The sequence below is a fragment of the Cataglyphis hispanica genome, chromosome 17, assembly GCF_021464435.1.
Source record: "Cataglyphis hispanica isolate Lineage 1 chromosome 17, ULB_Chis1_1.0, whole genome shotgun sequence".
In the NCBI taxonomy this organism is placed as follows: domain Eukaryota; kingdom Metazoa; phylum Arthropoda; class Insecta; order Hymenoptera; family Formicidae; genus Cataglyphis; species Cataglyphis hispanica.
Window position 1 is genome coordinate 3,634,260 of NC_065970.1, and position 20,102 is coordinate 3,654,361.

The 20,102-nt window shown below is 31.0% G+C and overlaps 2 protein-coding genes across 6 annotated transcripts; one reads left to right on the forward strand and one right to left on the reverse strand.

The window, feature by feature from the left end:
- The first annotated feature begins 53 nt into the window (after positions 1–53).
- LOC126855865 (uncharacterized) lies at positions 54–14,297 on the forward strand. Of its 5 annotated transcripts, XM_050603902.1 has the most exons (13): positions 54–180; positions 396–651; positions 3,719–3,842; positions 7,767–7,834; positions 8,106–8,395; positions 9,336–9,546; positions 9,701–9,978; positions 10,356–10,479; positions 11,010–11,230; positions 11,336–11,522; positions 11,994–12,209; positions 12,307–12,525; positions 12,887–14,297. In XM_050603902.1, exons 3-13 carry the CDS (start codon positions 3,820–3,822, stop codon positions 13,255–13,257), a joined length of 2,208 nt encoding a protein of 735 aa, XP_050459859.1. In that variant the 5' UTR covers positions 54–180; positions 396–651; positions 3,719–3,819; the 3' UTR covers positions 13,258–14,297. The 5 variants fall into 5 exon arrangements, with proteins under 5 accessions (XP_050459859.1, XP_050459856.1, XP_050459857.1 ...); XM_050603899.1 differs by lacking the exon at positions 3,719–3,842; XM_050603900.1 differs by lacking the exon at positions 3,719–3,842 and having other exon boundaries at positions 55–147.
- A 2,638-nt stretch (positions 14,298–16,935) lies between these two features.
- Positions 16,936–19,908, reverse strand: LOC126855882 (BRISC and BRCA1-A complex member 1-like). The gene is made up of 3 exons (XM_050603945.1): positions 19,751–19,908; positions 18,718–19,646; positions 16,936–18,331 (listed from the first exon to the last, which is right to left on the reverse strand). Exons 1-2 carry the CDS (start codon positions 19,838–19,840, stop codon positions 18,759–18,761), a joined length of 978 nt encoding a protein of 325 aa, XP_050459902.1. The 5' UTR covers positions 19,841–19,908; the 3' UTR covers positions 16,936–18,331; positions 18,718–18,758.
- Between the last annotated feature and the right edge of the window lie 194 nt (positions 19,909–20,102).

Consider the following 20,102-nt stretch of genomic DNA (forward strand, 5'->3'; position numbering starts at 1 on the left):
AGAGAGGACGCTACGTGTGTTCTTTCCGCGCCTGAAGTCAGACGCATTCCGAACGCAACTGCCGTCTCGTAATCATCGTTTAAAGTTTGAGATGTTTTGGATTATATCCGGATTATAAAAAAAATTGAAGTATCATAAAATAATGTGGTATTTAACGTCTTCTCGTAAAGGAAAATAGTTGTAATTTAATATTATATATTAATTATATATTAATTATTATATATTAATTATATAATAGTTATAATTAATAATTTTTTTAAATTTATATAATAAAAACTTTTAAACTTTGAATATAGTCTTTGAAATAAACTGCAAATAAAACTCTTACATTAATTACGATTCTTAAATAATATTTTTCTTATAACTTTTTTTTTAATATAGAAATTTAATTTCAGATTACTACTCTCCTTGTGGCAAGAGAAAGATACACGGAGAAAGGTGTTTATTTATACAAGAAGAAAATGTCATGACAGTTACGCGGTGTCGTTAAACGGATGATTTACGACGCGCGACATCGAGGGGAATGTTCTTTTTCGTCCTTGCATGTTATTACTGATGCCGTTTCACGCAATGTATGGTTTTCGTCAATATTATACCGTCACCGAGACATTCCGGGCTGGACTGTCTTCCCTCTTCCGTCGAGATGTACAGGTGAGATTGAGAATAATACATACATATATATACATATATATATATATATATATATATATATATATATATATATATTAAATTGATTCTCCACTTTGTATATATAAATAAAAAAATAAGTGGATGCTTCAAATTAAAACTGATATGAGCTTTTCAAAAATAATATTGAATTAATTTTGTAATTATTCGATGATAAATCTTAGACGGATATAATTATTTATTTATTGAATAATTAAAAAGTAATATTTTGTCTTGTGATTATATTATTGGAAAATATTACATTTTTATTTTTACAATCTTTTTTAACATATTTAGCGATACAACTCTGAATATAAAATATGAAATGAAAAGGTATAAAGCATAATAATATATTTGCTGTATTTAAATGTAAACACACGCACACGAAGAGGAAAAATAAGAGATACTTTATATTACTTGTGTTGGAACGATAGGAATATAACAATAACGCAATGAGAATATTACATTCTGCATACATATGATTTGAAACGCAAATCTTACGATACAAAATGAACAGATTACTAAAATATGTATCGGCATTTACTCAACCACACTGACCTATTTCTTAATGACCTGATGCTTTTCTACGAGAGACAAGGAAACTCGGAAACTATATGTATTACATATGTATTACATATGTACTAACACGCACGTATGTCGAGCCGTGTCGTAATATTTCTACAAATATCATTATATAGACACCGCGACTCCGCTTACTTTCCACATCCCTTGATTTTGCGGCCATGGCCCATCGCGCGCTTGGTTGCGGTTGGGTAAGATTGTCTCGTAGAATGTAGATAATAATTCGCCTCTCGTGCACGATGTTCTTTTTTTACTCTCATAAGTCTGTATCGTTATTCCTTACGCGTTCATTACGTGACCTTCGCGAACGAGCCCGCGTTCCAAAATTATGTAATATTTTGCTCTTTCTCTTTCGTAGCGTTTTAGCGCATTAATTCTTTTTTTTCTTCCCTTTTTTTTTTATCCAACGGATTTAATCTTGAGAATCGATCTTCTGCTTTTTTTAGCTACGTCTTATACACTCGCTTCCTTTTCCCCTTCTCTCTTCGAAGATTGAGTTAGTAGAAACAAGATAATTGCAATAAAGGTTTTGTTTTTCGTTAATAAAGGATATTTGAATCGAGAAACAAGCGCGATGATAAAGATCGTGTAATATTTGTTGTAAAATTAATGAGGCATGATGGCTGTTAATTATGACCAGTAAATCCGATGATAATTGATCGAAAAATTCATATTGGATAGAACAAAAACTATTCATATTGTAGACTGTAATTAGATGGGCTATAAACTAGGAAGTTGTATCGATATTAATGAGATATTTTATTAATCAGGATCGATTGATGCGAGCTAGCAATTACCGGTTATTCGTTAGATTTGACGGGGAATTCCCTTCGAGCTCGTTTCGTGGGACTTTTGCTAAAGAAATGCAAAGCGATCTTTATCTGATTCATTTTATTCATAAAAACATGAGGAATAAAAATAAGTAAAAATATGTTTTGACTCATACACAATACCTAGAATATCTTTTTTTTTTATTTCCGTTTTGATATTTTTATAGTACAAATTATAAGTATAAAAAATATTTTTTTACAATATTTATAAAGTTGAAATATAATGATACTTAGATATTTATTGTTAATAAAAAGTGTTAATTACGCTTTTGTTTTATTGTTTATTTTTTTATCGATTACGCATTTGTTTGTGCATAAAAATATTTTAATAATTACAATATAATAATTAAAATATAATACATATATAATATTATTATGAATAAAAAGATTGTAATTTTTCTTATATTTAGTGCGTTCCACGATTACAATTTTTATTAAGTATAATATTTTTTCCGTGTCTTTACTTATTTTTTTTTTTTGCAACTTTAATCATACTCCGATCGATGAGGATTTCAATTTCGTGAAAAGAGAGATTTTTCTTATCATCACGCACAACGTATTTAAAAAAAGATATATGAATTTTCGTGCTTCATTTCTCCTTTGTGATTACGCAAAAACTGATCAGTTGGTATTATAAATGTCAATTATGGCGCAATGTTACATAATTGCTGCAATAATTAAGATACATATCTCAATATGTATCGAAGCCTGCTCTTATCTGCGTTATAATCGCAAGATATATGCGCTTCAGTCTTTTACGAAAATAACTATAATCTTTTCGAAAAATACAGCACATATAATTAATACGTTTTACGTATTTCAGTGTTTTGTTTATTACATTAGTGCATAGGTATAAACGTGTAATAGATCCTGATATATAAATCACGGAAACACGTGTGTATAGAATGGAATTATTATAGATAGATGATTTTGATAAAACATATCGTCTCGCGCAATAAGACGTACGAATACGTCATATATTTGATTTTACATATTTCAAGTCAGTGCATTTATTATGTAAAAAGAATAACTTTTTGCCGATTAACGGGTTATAGAACAAATAATAGATTTAAACGTATATATTTTTAGCGTATTCATTATGTGACCAGCAAAAAATTTTCCTAAGAATATCAATTTTATTTATTGAAAATAATCTTGCTAATTCTGTGAATTAATTCGCTACAATAATATATTAATTGATTTTTAATTTATCATTAAGTTTTAATTTATCATTAAGATTTAATTTATCATTAAGATTTAATTTATCATTAATTTATTATTTAATTATCATTAAGTGATGATTTTATCGCGAAATGCATTTGATCATATCACTTTTAGAGTACATTTAATTCGCTTTAGCTAATCCTTTTGCAAAACAGATTTTTTTATTTATTCAACAAAAATTTTGATGCAACGTCAAGTAATTGATTGTGATAATGAAGTTTGGTCATTTTATAATCAGCAGTTTTTACTAAATTTTTTTTATTATTATCTGTTTTTGAATTATTATTATTATTCGAAAATTATCTGTTTAATCTTTTATTATTAATTAATCTATATTTTTGAAACTTCCGTGACATATACATGTGTAATATTGGAAAAAGAACTATAAATATTCTGTGTGCAACGAATATTTTCAGAATCAATTCTCGAAGAGTGCAGCTGAATTTGTCATAATCGTACCGCGACAGCTGATCGCGACTGCAAAAATTCACAAAGAAGAGATGCAGACATTCATATAATGAACTACGTCACTGATATAGCGTAAGTTATCGCGCCTTCATAGACTTAACATAAATAATTGTGTCATAATTGTAAAATGAGTGACGCAATATGCTCGAGTAATATTCTTTTTGAAATTTACGAAATCAGCAACACTTATCGCATTACATTATTATCGGGTATTAAGTTCCTCAGTGTCACCAGAAAGATAACACAATTTTTCTTTAAACTTGAATAAGGTATGCATGACATTCATAATACGTATTTATCAGCGAGTGCATTATCGAGTTTTCATGGTGCGTTTTTTCGTCGTCGCGTTTTCATAACACAGTTGCGTTCAGATATTGACGATGGACGAATTGTAAATAATGTCACGTTAATCAGCATGATAAGCTTCAGAAAGATTAGGTACCAGCATTTCTACGATATCAATTTATCAAGCTATGAATTCAAAACAATGGCATTGATATCACGTAGTTAGTGATGAGAAGACAAAAATTCGACGGAAATTTGATCGAAAGTGACTGCGATGTTAATGAAAATTAATTATTATAAGTAAGTCTTTTTTATTTATTTCCAGAATTAGCGATTTAGATAGACTTAGTGTAGAACGTTTCTGAAGAAGATATCATTTTTCGAGAATCTGAAATAGACCGCATTTTTGAATTTTCAATATGTCAAAAATTAAAATATCACATCGTTGCGTAGACATAAAAAATAATGTTTATTTCCATTTTTTTTGTATTTACACGCAATTGTTTACTCATATAATTATTTAATTATGTTCTTTTAAATTTTGCTTTTGGCTAACGGTGAGCAAGAGCTCTTTTTATACATATATGTTTTATATTATCTCTAGAGATTTTTTGATATATATGTTTTAAATTATCTCTATTTTTTATTGCATTTTTAATTTTAATATTAATGCACAAAGAAGTTGTTTATCGATAAAAACAAGATTACTCATATCTTGATTTAAAATTTTTATGTTGCTAAGAGATATTTTTAAATGACTATGATTTATGATTCTTTTTTCTCTCTTTCTTACGTATAATTTATACAAATATGTTAGAATCATTTTTAAATAAAACTAAAATATGTATTATCATCATTTATTGATTGCTTTGTATAAATAAGTTATATAAGAAGGCATATACAATATTAAAATAGATTTTTAATTACTTAGTTATATATGTATAATTAAAATTCAAACAAATGAATATCATTTTATATTAGCAAAAATAAGTTTAATTAAAAAGAAAAGAAAAAAAAAATAATGAGAGAGAAAAGGTACATAAATTTTGAATTAATTTATTTTTTTTTTTTAATTCTCTCTCTTTTTTATCTCAAAATATATTCTGAGATGATTTACAAACAATTTTTTTTTTCAGCGAAAATATCAAGAAGCTCATCGTTTCTTGCAATTTGTAATTGACATTTTAAAATTATATATCTTTGGAACGTACTTTGAATGAAAGCTTTGTTCAAATAAAGGCCGGGCGAAATCAGCTGATAAATATCATTTATATTTTTTTTTTTTTTTCAAATTTAGTTTGACACACATTAAAGTACTCATTGAGTATCTTTCTCTCTTTTTTTTCGCGATTAATTTCTACGAGAAAAAGGAGGACACACCGGTTCCGCGTATATTTGCTGCTTGTCAACGAGTTTTGGGTAACGAGTGGAAAGTCCACTGACGAATTCATGCTCGGGAAAAACATACATAGTTATTGGTCGCGTAAACTATGGACGGGGGAAGTTGTACTCGTAAACGGGGGATTCGCGAATATCCTTTGTATCATTATCCTAACGACAGCATCATTCTTATCCTCTATCACTGTTCAGGTAAAGCACAGGAGACCTCTCTCGAGTCCGCTCTCGTTGGGTATACGCTTGATCTCCGCGCGGGAGAGATCTCCTGTATTATATAGACGAGCGAGTGGCGCGATGTCAGTTCAGTCCTTCGTAAAACGTCCGTGAAATCGTCTCCCGGTGGTGTGTATCCGCGATCGCTTTCGTCGAAAGCCGGAAGAGACACAGCAGCTTCCATTGTTTCGCGCGCGTTTGTGACATGGTGCGGCCGAATCTTAGCCTTGTCCAGAGAGTTGAACGCCCGACGACACGTGTCGCGAATCGGCTGCAATAGCGCAAATTGTACTCGCGTACTTTAGGGATCGTTATTTTGGGATTATCTTGTCTCAAGAGTACGATACGGTGAGTCGCCTTAGAAATCTGAGAAATGTTTTATATTATTCTTATATTATTTTGAAAAAATTGAATGAAGAAAAATTGGAGTAGTTTTAAAGTAGTATAATTTTTACAATTTTGAAAGCTGCTTTATTGATACTTTCATCGCACGTGCTTTAATATTAAGAATGACGTAGGATTTCGCTTGCTTAAATATCCTTGAAATTCCTAAGTATCTTTAATGACTTCTATTATATGGACACTTGGATACTATTCAAAGAACACTTAACAGATGATATTTTCTTGTAACGGGAAAGCTAAATATAAAAACCTATAGTTTTCCTGTTATAATAAATGTTAAAAAATTTTTGTACGTTTTGCATATTATTTTGTTCATACCACATTACGTTCAAAAAATTTACGATCCAAAATAAAAAAAAAATATTTGCATCTCATTACATTTATCGCTACGTAGTTAAAGTAAAGAGAGATAAAATTAAGTAAGGAATAAAAAATTCAGATATAAAATCATTTTGTCACCGAAAAATTAATTAAAAAGATTATATTAAATTTGTTTGGACTCGCAACAAATTTTATGTTTGCAATAAGAGAAAGATGATTATAAATGTGGATACAATTGCGAATAACTGCTCTGTCTCGTGCTACAAGTAATGCAGGTGCAGATGCGCGTTGCGCTAAATTCGTAAAGCTACGATGCGTATATGTCGTGTTGTAAGAGAGATTTCGACATTGCAGCATCGGCGATTTGAAGCGCCAAGAGCGACTTTATATTTATTCGCGGCAATTAAATAAAATTCTCTTAGCGAAAGACTTAACCATTTTTTATTCTGTTTCGGTCTCGACATTACTTCGATGAAATTTTTTATTTGAAACTTAATTATAAAGATGCATGATATGAAAGATTAAAAAATTGCAAAAAATTGCGATTCTCATCATGATTGAGGAAAAAAATCTCATTTTGCATTAGTTGTGTGTGTGTGTGTGTGTAGGAGAGAGAGAGAGAGAGATACATATATAAGATAATATTTCATTTGATTATTAACTTTAACGTAGAATAATACAAATGAAGCTCTCGTTGGAATTCAACGGTCGTATTTAAGCGATAGTCTCTTTAATGTGATTCCCTATTTCTGCAAATCGATTATGTGAGAAATCTATGATTATCTCTAGACATATAGAGGTCAAAAATGTAACGTTATCGAGAAACCGGAAAAGCGGCATTAGTAGGATAATTCACTCTAATTAGTAGACTGATAATTTTTTACAGTATGGCTGACATGGATAAAAAAACATTAAAAATATATTAAGATAACACTTTATTTTATGAAAGAAATAAAAAAAAGTTATTAGCTTATCTACTTAATCATTTATATGACGTACCTAAAATAATTCTAGGAAAAGAGGTATAAGAACAAGCTTAAACGCTCTCGAATTTAACTTCGCAAAAATTAAATCTTTCGATTTGTCTTGCGTGTTATCTTTTCAAATGTTTTATTCGCACAGTGATTACACACCTATAACGCCTTAAGCTAAGTTTAGATTTTTAAACCGTCTCATGTTAAACATCTCACATGCACGCATTACATAAGGCGCATCGATACGCACGAATCAGTCTTTTGAATCAGTTTGCGTATACCAGTTATCTTTATCGAGAGATTTTATCTACATATAATAATAGTATTTTATTAATTAGACATGTAAAGAATTGAATTTACATATGTCCTCTGTTCTTTCCTTGAATTATAAAATATCTTACAGAATGAATATGATAATTGGGAACGTCTTACTTATCCTGCTTCAACTGATCGTTCATGAAAGCCAATCAGGTGAGTGCGATTTTGATTACATCTAATGTTAATTATGCTTTGATTTCTTATGGCATTTTGTGATTGCATTTTATTGCACTTTTATTTTTGCATATATGATTTGGGATTTTTTATTTTTTATTTTGCAATAAAAGCCTTTGTAAGATAAAAAGAAAAGAATAATCGGGGCGCTTTTTAAATATTTTATAAATTTTTATTCGGGAAAATATATTTGAGTAAAAAAATCGCTTTAGATAAAGAGGAACATTTTTAAATGGTTATTTTTTTTCAGAAACAATAATAACGGCGTATGATGACTTCGGTTTGTCGCCGATCGATCCAGAGATCGCTGACAGCATCGATTGGAAACGTCACGCGTGTCGACGAACGTGCAAGGATGGCGCGGCACCTCTGGACTGCTATTACACCTTCAAGCTGGAGTCTTATTACGCGATGAGCAAAGCTTGTTACGACTGCCCCTTCAATATCACAGACTGTTTTCGACCTCATTGCATCCCGGCGGATGGCGTGAAGCGATCTCTCTTGGTCGTGAACCGGCAATTGCCAGGCCCGCCGATCGAGGTGCGTTGAATTGCAAGACAAGTTTTACGAGGCTGTTTTCATCAGAGATCGCTTGTGTTTCTATTTTTACCTGTTCCGTTTTTCTTTCATTTATTTTGATTATTTTGAATTTTTTTCTTAGAATTATGTGAAATGAACTTTGCAAGATTATGATAAAAATTTTTATTTCTTTACAATATTATTGAAAAAATTTTTTTAAGCTGGAAATTTTTATTTAAGTAGTTAATAATATATTAATATTGTAAAAAATTAAAAAGTTTTTATCAAGTCGTTCGCTGCAAGAAAATCTAGAAAATGTATTTATTTTTAGAAAGTTTAAACGTATACCCTCTTAATATTATTAATATACAAGTTGTGTAAAGTTAATATACATATTCTCTTTAGCTATTTTTTTCTGTGTTATTGTTTGATAAGCTAGATTTTGCAATTTAGTCAATCACGTGAAAGGAAAATTACAATTTGTCTATTTCATCTATATTTTCATGAGCAATGAAAATAATTATCGCTCACGCTGCAATTATTCGCAATTATATATGATATCACGAGAATAGCACTGGGATTCACTTCCAGATCTAGTCTCTATAATTAATACACTTTGTGGCGAGATCACGTGATAAATGCATAATTACACGATTCTGAGGAAACACTCGGAAATTTTCTTGTTTGTTTACTTAGTTTGGCTTTATACATATTTGCTCTTTTTTTATCGCTGTGCAATTTTATCGCATTTATTAGCTACAAAAATAGAATTGTTTGTCATTTGCCTGAGAATATACTATAATCTACTCATGCTAATCTCTCCACGTATCATTTTAATAGTAGATTACAGATATTTGATAATGAAATCCTATCTGAGACACTTTGCGCGATCTCAGATGCCGCGGGTTCCAGACTGTTAATTAAAAATAACATAACATTAAAAAGATTATTTTAATTATAGGTATGCCAAGGTGATAGGATAATAGTCGATATGATCAACTTGTTGCACTCGGAGAGCACCACGATGCATTGGCACGGCCAGCATCATCTCGCCACGCCTTATATGGACGGTGTACCCTATGTATCACAATGTCCTATTCCTCCCGGAGCGATCTTCCGATATAATTATATTGCCAGCGAAGCCGGGACGCATTTCTGGCACTCGCATATAGGTGCGTCTTCACTTTCGCTAAAGTATCATTATATAAAAGATGACATTTTCAGCAGAAAGTTTAAGAAAAAGAAATTTTGTTTATTAAATTAATTAATCAAATAATTAATTACTCATTTAATTGAATAATAATTAATATTTTGTCGCCCTTGCAGGATTTCAGAGAGGCGATGGCGTATTCGGTTCGTTAATCGTTCGTGTACCTCCTAAAGTTGACTGGCACGATGATCTGTATGACTACGATGAGCATACTCTAATAGTCGCCGACTGGGTTCACGAGCTGGGTCTTACCAAATTTCTAGCACATCGTCACGCGGACGGTGATAACAAAGCACCCAATTTACTTATAAACGGTCTGGGTCGTTTCACTTCCGTCGACGGTGAAAACGAGACATTGGCTGATATGCCTATTTCAATATTCGTTGTGAAACCGGTAAACTTTCAAATTTTTACCGTTTTATAAATTTTTGTAAATATTTATAAAAAAATGTGTATTTATAAAAAAAAAGAAAAAAATAAGATGCAAATATTTCATTAAATTATTTTAATTATATTAAATTAAATTGTATTAAATTTAACTATATTAAAAAGATTTGAATTATTTGCATTACACTTGAGAAAAGAGAAAAAGATCTCACATTAAAATTGATCTATTTCGAGATAGCGATCTTATAATCAGTGTAACTTTATCCTAATTTATGTAGAATCCGAGTTTTGAATAGATTAGAATTGAATAGAAGTTTTATTTTTTTATTTTTTAATAAAATGATTTATATTTACATCAGTCGATTTTACGATTTATGCTTACAGAATTTTCGGTACAGATTCAGGCTTATTAACGCGGAGTTCCTTAACTGTCCAATAGAAGTTTCCGTCGACAACCATACTTTATATGTGATCAGCTCAGATGGACGTGATATTGAACCAGTACAAGGTATGATTTTATTTTTATATTACATGCCACTATTCTTTTATACAAGATCAATGATTGAGAGTTTTTAATAACACCGCGAAAGTTAACGGATAGTTTTACTCAAATATCGACTTTATAGATAAGATAATATAATAAAATTCAACCAAAAAATACTAATTAAATAAATGAAACTGTTTATTAACACTCACAATATTTTTTTAATAAAGTAATTTATTGTAATTAAGTATATATCATTTATTTTAACATTTATTTGATGCTATAACTATTTGTTTAATTATTAAAAAATGTTGCAATTAATTACATTGCATATATTTTTACACATACACAACATATACTTTAATTCAATTTATTAAATAAAATGAGATACACGATTCGAAATTGATTGTGTAAAGATTATGATAGAATTTCTAAAATATGTATAATTTGTAATTTGTAAAGTAAGAAATATAAGTAATAATTTATGAAATAAATGCAATAAAAAAATAACTTACATGTTGAAATATTACTTATATATTATGTAATGATTACAGCCGAATCGCTAGTGAGTTATGCCGGCGAGAGGTTTGATTTCATAATCGAGATGAACCAACCGGTGGATAATTATTGGATGAGATTTCGAGGACTAATGGATTGCGATGAGAGATTTTTAAGCGCTTATCAAGTCGCAATACTTAGATACGAAGGAGCGCCCGAGGAGGAGCCGGAGGTGGAAGTTACATATGATCGTGTACGGAATGATTCCTATGGATTGGTACGTGTATGAATTTCACGACTTCCTTGCTATGTTCTTCTCTAAAGCATTACCTGTAAAATTATTTTACGAGTGATTAAAAATTACGATATTTCCGATTTTCAGCAAGTGAACGCTCTAAATGAAGGAACTGAATCGAATAATAGTATCAGTATCCCGATGTTGACTGCAATGGACGACGATGACGTGTCGAATACCAAAGAACCGGATTATCAGTTTTACATATCATATGATTTTTACGCGAAAGATAATCCACATTTTCACCGCAAGAATCTATATGGCTTCCATCAAGGTAAAACTCAAAAATGTTACAACAATGTTAGTAAATTTTTTTAAGTACTATTTTAATATCTTTGTAATCACAGACTGTACTTAACTGTTACTTGACTGTTTTATTATGTTTTTTTTGGTGTACACAAAAATGCACACAAGTGTGAGCTTTGTATTGATACTATTAAGAAACAACCGACTTTTGTTAGTTGGGTATTTACTGTCAAATAAGGATGTTTACGTTTATTTTTTTTTTTTGTATTCCGATATTTTATAAAACACATAATATTTTAAATTTATAGTCAAATGCATTAAAAAGATATGAATTTGTTAAAAAACAAACTTTCAAATTCTATGCATAGTTTTTTAACAATTTATATTACAATATAATATAAAGTACTCATTATAAATATATAAATTTATTTTTTCAACGATCTAAATTGTTTATTATTTTATAAAATATTTCGATTATGGATTCTTTTTTCTTTTTTAGTTAAAGATACAAAACAACGTTTGTTTACACCGCAACTGAATCACATATCAATGAAGCTACCGCCATTTCCATTGTTGCCCGAAAGAAACCTTATTAAGCCGAATCAGTTTTGTAACTCTAGCACGGTCGAGGGATGCGAGACTGATTACTGTGCTTGTACTCATGTACTTCAGGTGAAAATTAATAGTGTAGTGGAACTGCTATTGATCGATGAAGGTATGCGAGTATCTCCTCTTACATGTACCTTTTTTTATTTATATAAACTTTGTTTCTTTAAATTTAACCGTAAGTAAATTTAACGGTTTTTGTTTAGGTGTTCCGTACGACGCGAATCATCCGTTTCACCTTCATGGTTATCAGTTCCGCGTCGTGGCAATGAAAAAGATAGGAAGTAATATCACGGCCGCTGAAGTAAAGGAATTAGACAGGCAAGGTTTGATAAACAGAAGTCTCACGCGAGCACCTTTGAAGGACACAGTGACCGTGCCCGACGGTGGTTACACCATCGTGCGATTTCACGCCAATAACCCAGGTAAGATTTCGCGGCAAGCATATTACTAGAAAATAAAACAATAGAATATTAATGTTTGTCGGTAAATAATCAGACTAAGAAATCTTAAGCTCAAAAAACTTTCTCACACGTGAACAAAAAATAACTGTTAATAAGTGAAATTATACAGTTGCTTATGTAACCTGATTTTTATTTGTTTCATTACAATTTAGGATCTATTTTATTTAACTTTAGCATTTGGAATTAACATATTATTTTTAATGGAAAGAAAAAATTTAAGCTTGTAAATTTTTTTTGATAAAATATAATAATAAAATACAAAACTTATTTTGAGATTGATTGATAAAGAGATACATCATTGATTGATTGTATGTTTTTTCAGGATATTGGCTGTTTCATTGTCACATTGAATTTCACGCGGAGATAGGAATGGCCCTGATCTTCAAGGTAGGCGAAGATGAAGAGATGCCGCCAGTGCCTCGTAATTTTCCTAAATGCGGTGATTGGAAACAAATGGACGATCAGAACGAAGGTAACTCAGAGGCCACTACAATTTCAACGTCAACCGCTGGAAAGGAATTAAAAGAAAATAACCGAGTTATGGATGCATTAGAACATCTCTTGAGATATATGGCGTATTTTGAGCAACTTCTGAAAGTACAAATGACTTCTTCGGCATCGAATTCAACTGTGACATTGCTACTTTTGTCTTTTGAATTCTGTGCGCTCTTTATGACACACGTATCCATGTAAATAGTAATAGCAGATTATAAAAATATTATTATAAGGAATACTTGCAGGAACAAAACAATATAAATGAGCTAGAGAATAATAAGTAATAGACGATTTTTTCGTCGCGACTAACATAAGTATTATAAAGTATTAATATTTATAAAAAGTATATATACTATTTACATTTTTTTATTATTAATTGTCAGATATGTTGCGATAAAGGCAGTCTAGTCAGTCGCGCTTAGCTGACGAGTTTGAACTAAAATTTTAAAGATATATTATGCGACTATTGTATATTAATTTTAAGTGAATAAGCGTACATTATATCAGCAACATCAGTGACTTATATTACTATGATAAAAAAGTATATTATAGTTATTTTATTAGACTATTGACTACATCACTCAGCAATGCATACAAAATGTCCTGCTTTAATACCAGTATTAATTTTATTAATGAATCGATTTTGTCCGCGGAATAAATTTTTTGGCTGTGTAACTAATTACACCAGAAACAGGATATCCTGAAAATTATTGGAGATGTATTTGTTACGTCATTAACCACATATTGTGATTATAAATAATATAATATATATAATATATATATGTATACTAACTTATACATATATATATTATATATAATATACATATTGACTACATATTATATAGCATTTAATTTAATTAAGAATTTATAATTGCGTTATTAGCGGAATGAATAATGTTTCTTTACCGGAATGTATGTGTCTGTATTTATATTTCTATCGAATATGTATCATACTTTTAAATATGTACAGTAATATTCGAGAAAAAAATCTTCATATAAAAACTATTGATATCTCGATGCTTTTATTAAAAAACCGATAATATTTTGTAACATTTATAAAAATAATTGCAGAATGTGTTTACTGTATTCGTTATATCGTAACTTAAACCCATTGTACAAGAATATATGGAAAACCTATTCAATTTTGTAAAATTGTTTGTAATCGATATGCAAATTCAAATTTGATTGTGTAAACCCGCACAGAATCTGACTGAAATAAATTCCTACGCGAGATCAAATATCTTCAATATAATTGATACCGCGCATTATCCCTTCTGTGAATTCTTAATCCGCGTGTGCGTTATGTGCACTTATATTAAAATCTTCATACGCATTGCAAGATGCTTAGTCGGACACGGATATTCCCACTATACTTTTACAATCATATCATTCGTTTTACCGGAGAAATCGTGCATCATTATTCAGACATAGGTCGGTCGATCTACCGCTTTTTTGTCTAGACATATAAAGTGCTTTAATCTTATATTCGTTTAAGAACATATGTATCCATAATTTTAGTATTTTGCCGGTATAATGTATAATGCCCATATAACATGTGCCGGTGTTTGGAAAGAACGAAGCAGTACACACTCTCCTACAAAAATTAGATTTGAAACTTATAATAAGCGCAATAATTATCATCAGAATAAATTGTGAATCGAATACGTTTTGTGAAATCGCTATTTAATCTCATGCACTTGTCGTATTTTTAGAATTCTTTTTTGTTTTGAGAAATATTTATTTTTTTTTTGAATTATTTTCATTCATTACATTCGTCAGAGAAATTTAGAACTAAAATCAAATGAATTATATTGGGAAAAAAGTTGATATGTAGCAATTTATCGCATACAGAATACAAAATTTAATTTTAACACGATGCATGTATTTTTATGCATTTTATTAATATATTTGTGAATATAATATATATTAGATAGTAAAAATTCTTATTAATACATTTTCAAAATACATCACTCAGCTTCTTTCACAAACCACACAGTTTTGCGGAGTGCTTTTTTATTTTATAATAATAAAATTATTTAATGAGATACTTTTATACTATGTATCTCATTAAATGTACTTATCACGACATAATGATTACGACAAAGAAATTATTGATAATGTAGCAATTATTGGTCATTATTAATTACATTGTAGCGATATCACAAAACAGCTAATTTGATCTGGAAAAATCACATTGCATTTGATTGTACCCGATATCCAATATGTATATATAATAATAAAATATCAAATGTGTATTATAGCGAAAGCAAATGCTACAGATATTCGATATATGTATTATGTAATAAAATGTCAGTATTTATTTTGTATAATAATAAAAATGACTGTGCGTGCGTGCGTGCGTGTATACAAAATGTGTAACAGCGAAAGCGATTGCGTTATTGTATAATAATAAAAATGACTGTGTGTATGCGTGCAAAATGTAATTAATAGCGAAAGCAATGTATTTTTACCTGCGAATGCATATAAAGTCATATTATATTGCGATATCAAATAGATTAATGTACTTTCTGTCTTAGAAAATACATTAAATAATTTTCTTTTTTTTTATTATTTGATAAAACACCGATGATAAAAAGCGCAAAATGTAAACGAATTATGTATATTTATAAGAGAATCGATAATATTCTGTAAAATATATTTTGTAATTTTAAAAAATATTGAATAAACTGCATTATTAATAATACAAAACGCATATGTCTTCTAATTGAACATACCATCAATTCCCACACATCCATTTCCCACATATCTCTTTTTTAATTAAGTCAGCAAAAAGATAGCATTAGAGATAGAAAAATTGTCAAAAAATGAAGCTTCGAAATTCGCAAAAGTATCAAAAGAACATAATCAGCAAAGAGGTGGCATATCAAGAGAACATACTAAGGAGGTGGCACAAATTAAAATTTTAAAAAGCGCGAAAATTTGAAGCTTCGAAATCTGCAAAAGTATCAGGAGAACATGATCAGCAAAGAGGTAGCGTATCAGGAGAATATAATCAGCAAGGAGGTGGCACAAATTAAAATTTTAAAAAGCGCAAAAATTTGAAGCTTCGAAATCTGCAAAAGTATCAGGAGAACATGATCACCAAAGAGGTGGCATATCAGGAGAATATAATCAGCAAGGAGGTGGCACAAATTAAAATTTTAAAAAGCGCGAAAATTTGAAGCTTCGAAATTCGCACAAGTATCAGGAGAACATGATCACCAAAGAGGTGGCATATCAGGAGAACATAATAAGCAAAGAGGTGGCACAAACTAAAATTTTAAAAAGCGCGAAAATTTGAAGCTTCGAAATCTGCAAAAGTATCAGGAGAACATGATCACCAAAGAGGTGGCATATCAGGAGAATATAATCAGCAAGGAGGTGGCACAAATTAAAATTTTAAAAAGCGCAAAAATTTGAAGCTTCGAAATCTGCAAAAGTATCAGGAGAACATGATCACCAAAGAGGTGGCATATCAGGAGAATATAATCAGCAAGGAGGTGGCACAAATTAAAATTTTAAAAAGCGCGAAAATTTGAAGCTTCGAAATTCGCACAAGTATCAGGAGAACATGATCACCAAAGAGGTGTTATAAAATCTCAGGAAACGCGAAATTTAAAGCTTCAAAATTCGCACAAATATCAATTTTTTTTTTGTTTTGCGAAGGAAGAGAAAAATGCATTATGCATTCCCACCGGCCGGTCCGGTGGGATATGCGGGACTCCCACCCGCTAAAAAACTCTCCCTGTAGGGCCAATCTGACCCTGTAGGCCTTTTTGGCTTCCCGCCGATACTTACACAAATTTAAATTCTGAGGTATAGGGACCATAATAGGTAAGAGAGGTAATACAAATAAAAATTTCAAATTAGAAATTTTAAAAACTCCAACTTTATTTTCTTTTCTTATTTACATATAATAAAAATTATTTTTACAATTCATTCCTCAGTTTTAACAAATGATCGCTGTACAAATTATTATAAATGTTTGAGGAGAAAAAATCTATATATATTTGAGACAGGATTCATTACTTGAATCGATTTTAAATGATGTTGAAACTGCAGTCGAAAACGTCATTTATACACTTTTCGATGTCGAATATATTCGAATTTCGATATTAATTTTGACGTCGAATAAACTACACATATATCACGCTAAAAGCCATAAGTATAAAAAAAGAACAAAATAAATTTAAATTAAAATTTTTTCTCCTCTACAAGTTATGAATGAAATTTTTAACAAATGTTTTATCTATCTCTTTTTTTATGATGAAAATAAATGTTACAATAGATACAGAACCGCGTGACAAAGAAATTTATTGCATCCTATTGTAATATACACACACACACACACACACACACGCGCGCGCGCGCGCACACATATATATCTTTGTAACATTTACAATATTACTTATCATTATATTTTTCAAGAATAATTTGTAAATAATATCACATATCGTAGTTACTTCTAAAAGCCATAAAAAATATCTTATATACTAATAAGTGAATATATTTGTGACTTTGAGATGCATTTAGGAAAATCGTTGATAATTTACACACATATTAAATCTAATTACATATCTTATAGAAAAGAAACAACATCAGTTCATTTCTTTTATATCTGTACTTTATCTGTACTACTAAGTTTTGAACACAGTTTGTTCTCTTGTATCACTAAACTCGAAATTCTTCCCAAGAAGAATTTTGCTGATTTGCATATCTTTCAAAAGAATAATCGTTAAAGTTCACACAAATATTTCAACAGGATTTACTAGTCAAAATATCTCAACTAGCATACAGTAGAAATGACAAATAAGTCACAAGTCAACGAAATTCTTTGAATGCAAAATATAATCCATGTTAATCATGTCATTTCTCATCGGAATACGCAATCTGAAAAACCCGCGAAAATTGACGTTGGAATCAAAGGAAGCATCGGAGAACGCGTTAAAATGTTAGAGGGACCAGAAGAAAACAACGTCAATTAACGTGCGACTTCTGTCAAAAGGCATTCAATCACACATCTCAACAAGCATACCGACGAGTAGCCTTACACATGTAACAAATGTCAACAGAAGTTCTCATATGTGTCTAATCTTATCAGGCATCAACGAGTGTATTCCGGGACCTTTTTTCTGTCAAATCTGCGGACGCATCTTCATTCGAAAGAAGCTTTCCATCCATTTAACTTAACGGCAAAGCGTTGTATCGTTAAATTTTGAAATCTTTGTTTGAGATGCGATAATGTAATAGAAGTCACAGCAACCAAGATGTCCTGTAATAACATAAATCAGATAGATACAATCATTTCTAAATAAAGAGAAGAATAATATATTTTTTAGAATAAGATTTTTTAATTAGAATCTATCTTTTTGACACTTTAAAATCAATATTTGTTACAAAAGGTGTATTTGTGATTTGTTTATGTAGGATTAATTTATAAATCTATATACAAAAATAATATTATTTATTTTGCAATAATCAATAATAGTGTATAATGATGTATAATGATGCGCAATCACTTTTGTCTCTTATATAATTTCTTCAACAAATATAAAATTGTTTGAAATTTATTAATAATTAAATATAAACACTGCATTGCTTTGTAATTACATCATGTTAATATAATAAATCTGATTCCATGAAGAAAAATATACGCACCTTTCAATGAAAATAAATAATGCTAATGTGTACACAGCATTCTATACATTAGTATGCACTTCCTGTGCGTTTGAAATAAAAGTATAACAAGCATCTTTTTGCAATGGACGCTGCAGCGGATGCGCCAAGAGTTTTGCCATATTATCATGTAGCTTAGCTGGATTTCTGCCTACTTCAAAAATATAAGAATAATTTGTTGTGTCCAGAGCCGCTATTTCGGCGTACACCGCCTCGCACATATTGTCATCGCTGGGTGGTTCGTGAACGAACAATACGTCCAAAAAGAAATACGGATTCTCCGTCAAGTTCTCCAGATACTTCTGGCCAGTGCGAAACTTGGGTATAGAATTCGATCGTCCGTATATCAGGATCACGCGCGAGACGAACGTCGGCCGATTCGTCGCCGGAGTCGCTATTCGCGCGTGTATCGCCTCGAACAGCTGTCCCAGATCGTAGGTCCTCTGATCCTCATCCAGCACGTCCTCCGCGATACTCTCCAAATGATTGACCACCGTCTTAATGTTATTGGTATAGTCGCAGAGCCAGGACGCACCCTGCGAATCCAGACTCATCAGTGCGTACTCGTGTACACCGGGCTGTATTGTGGACTTTGCGCAGACGAAGCTCTCGACCACGCGTTTTGTCATGAACAGTGGCGAGAATGTCGCACCCGTGCCAAGTTTAAAAGGCGTGCATTGCTGTTCTCGTACCGTATCGATAACGAGAACAATCTTCTCGGGCAGATTGAGCTCAGGGATATTTCTCACAAGGACATAATCATCCATGGTGGTAGTGGTGGTGGTAGTGGCGGTAGCGGAGCAAGATTTTTTGCCGTCCACGGGTTGGCGGATCGCGCCATTATTACTGTTCCTCCGCGAGCTTTTTCCCTGTTGTTGTTGTTGCTGCGCGTTATCTATAGTCGTGGCGGCCTGCAATCTCTCGGATATTAGCTCGATATCGTCATTCGATTCCTTGTCTGACATACTTGTATTCTATAAGTATTCACAGGGAGAGCGTAGCGAATAAACCGTACCTCGAAGTAGTCCTCGTGTCTGTCCTCGAAAACAATCAATCCGTTGTTCGGATCGATCGGAATCGAAGCGACAAAATTGGATTGTATCATATAATTATTCAATAATATTACACGACATTCACCTGCGTCTGCATGCTTGCGAGCCCATGCGAATTAATTCGTCCCTTGAATGAATGCATTGAATGTGATTCGAAATCAATGATCCAAAATGTACAACTAAATCCAAAATTGTCCTAATAAATTCATAATGCATATGTCCAGAAAATTGGGCCAATCAAATACAAGAATACTATATCACTACGTTTTCATTAATCTATGATACTCACGATTGGTCGATTTTTCTAGATTTTTC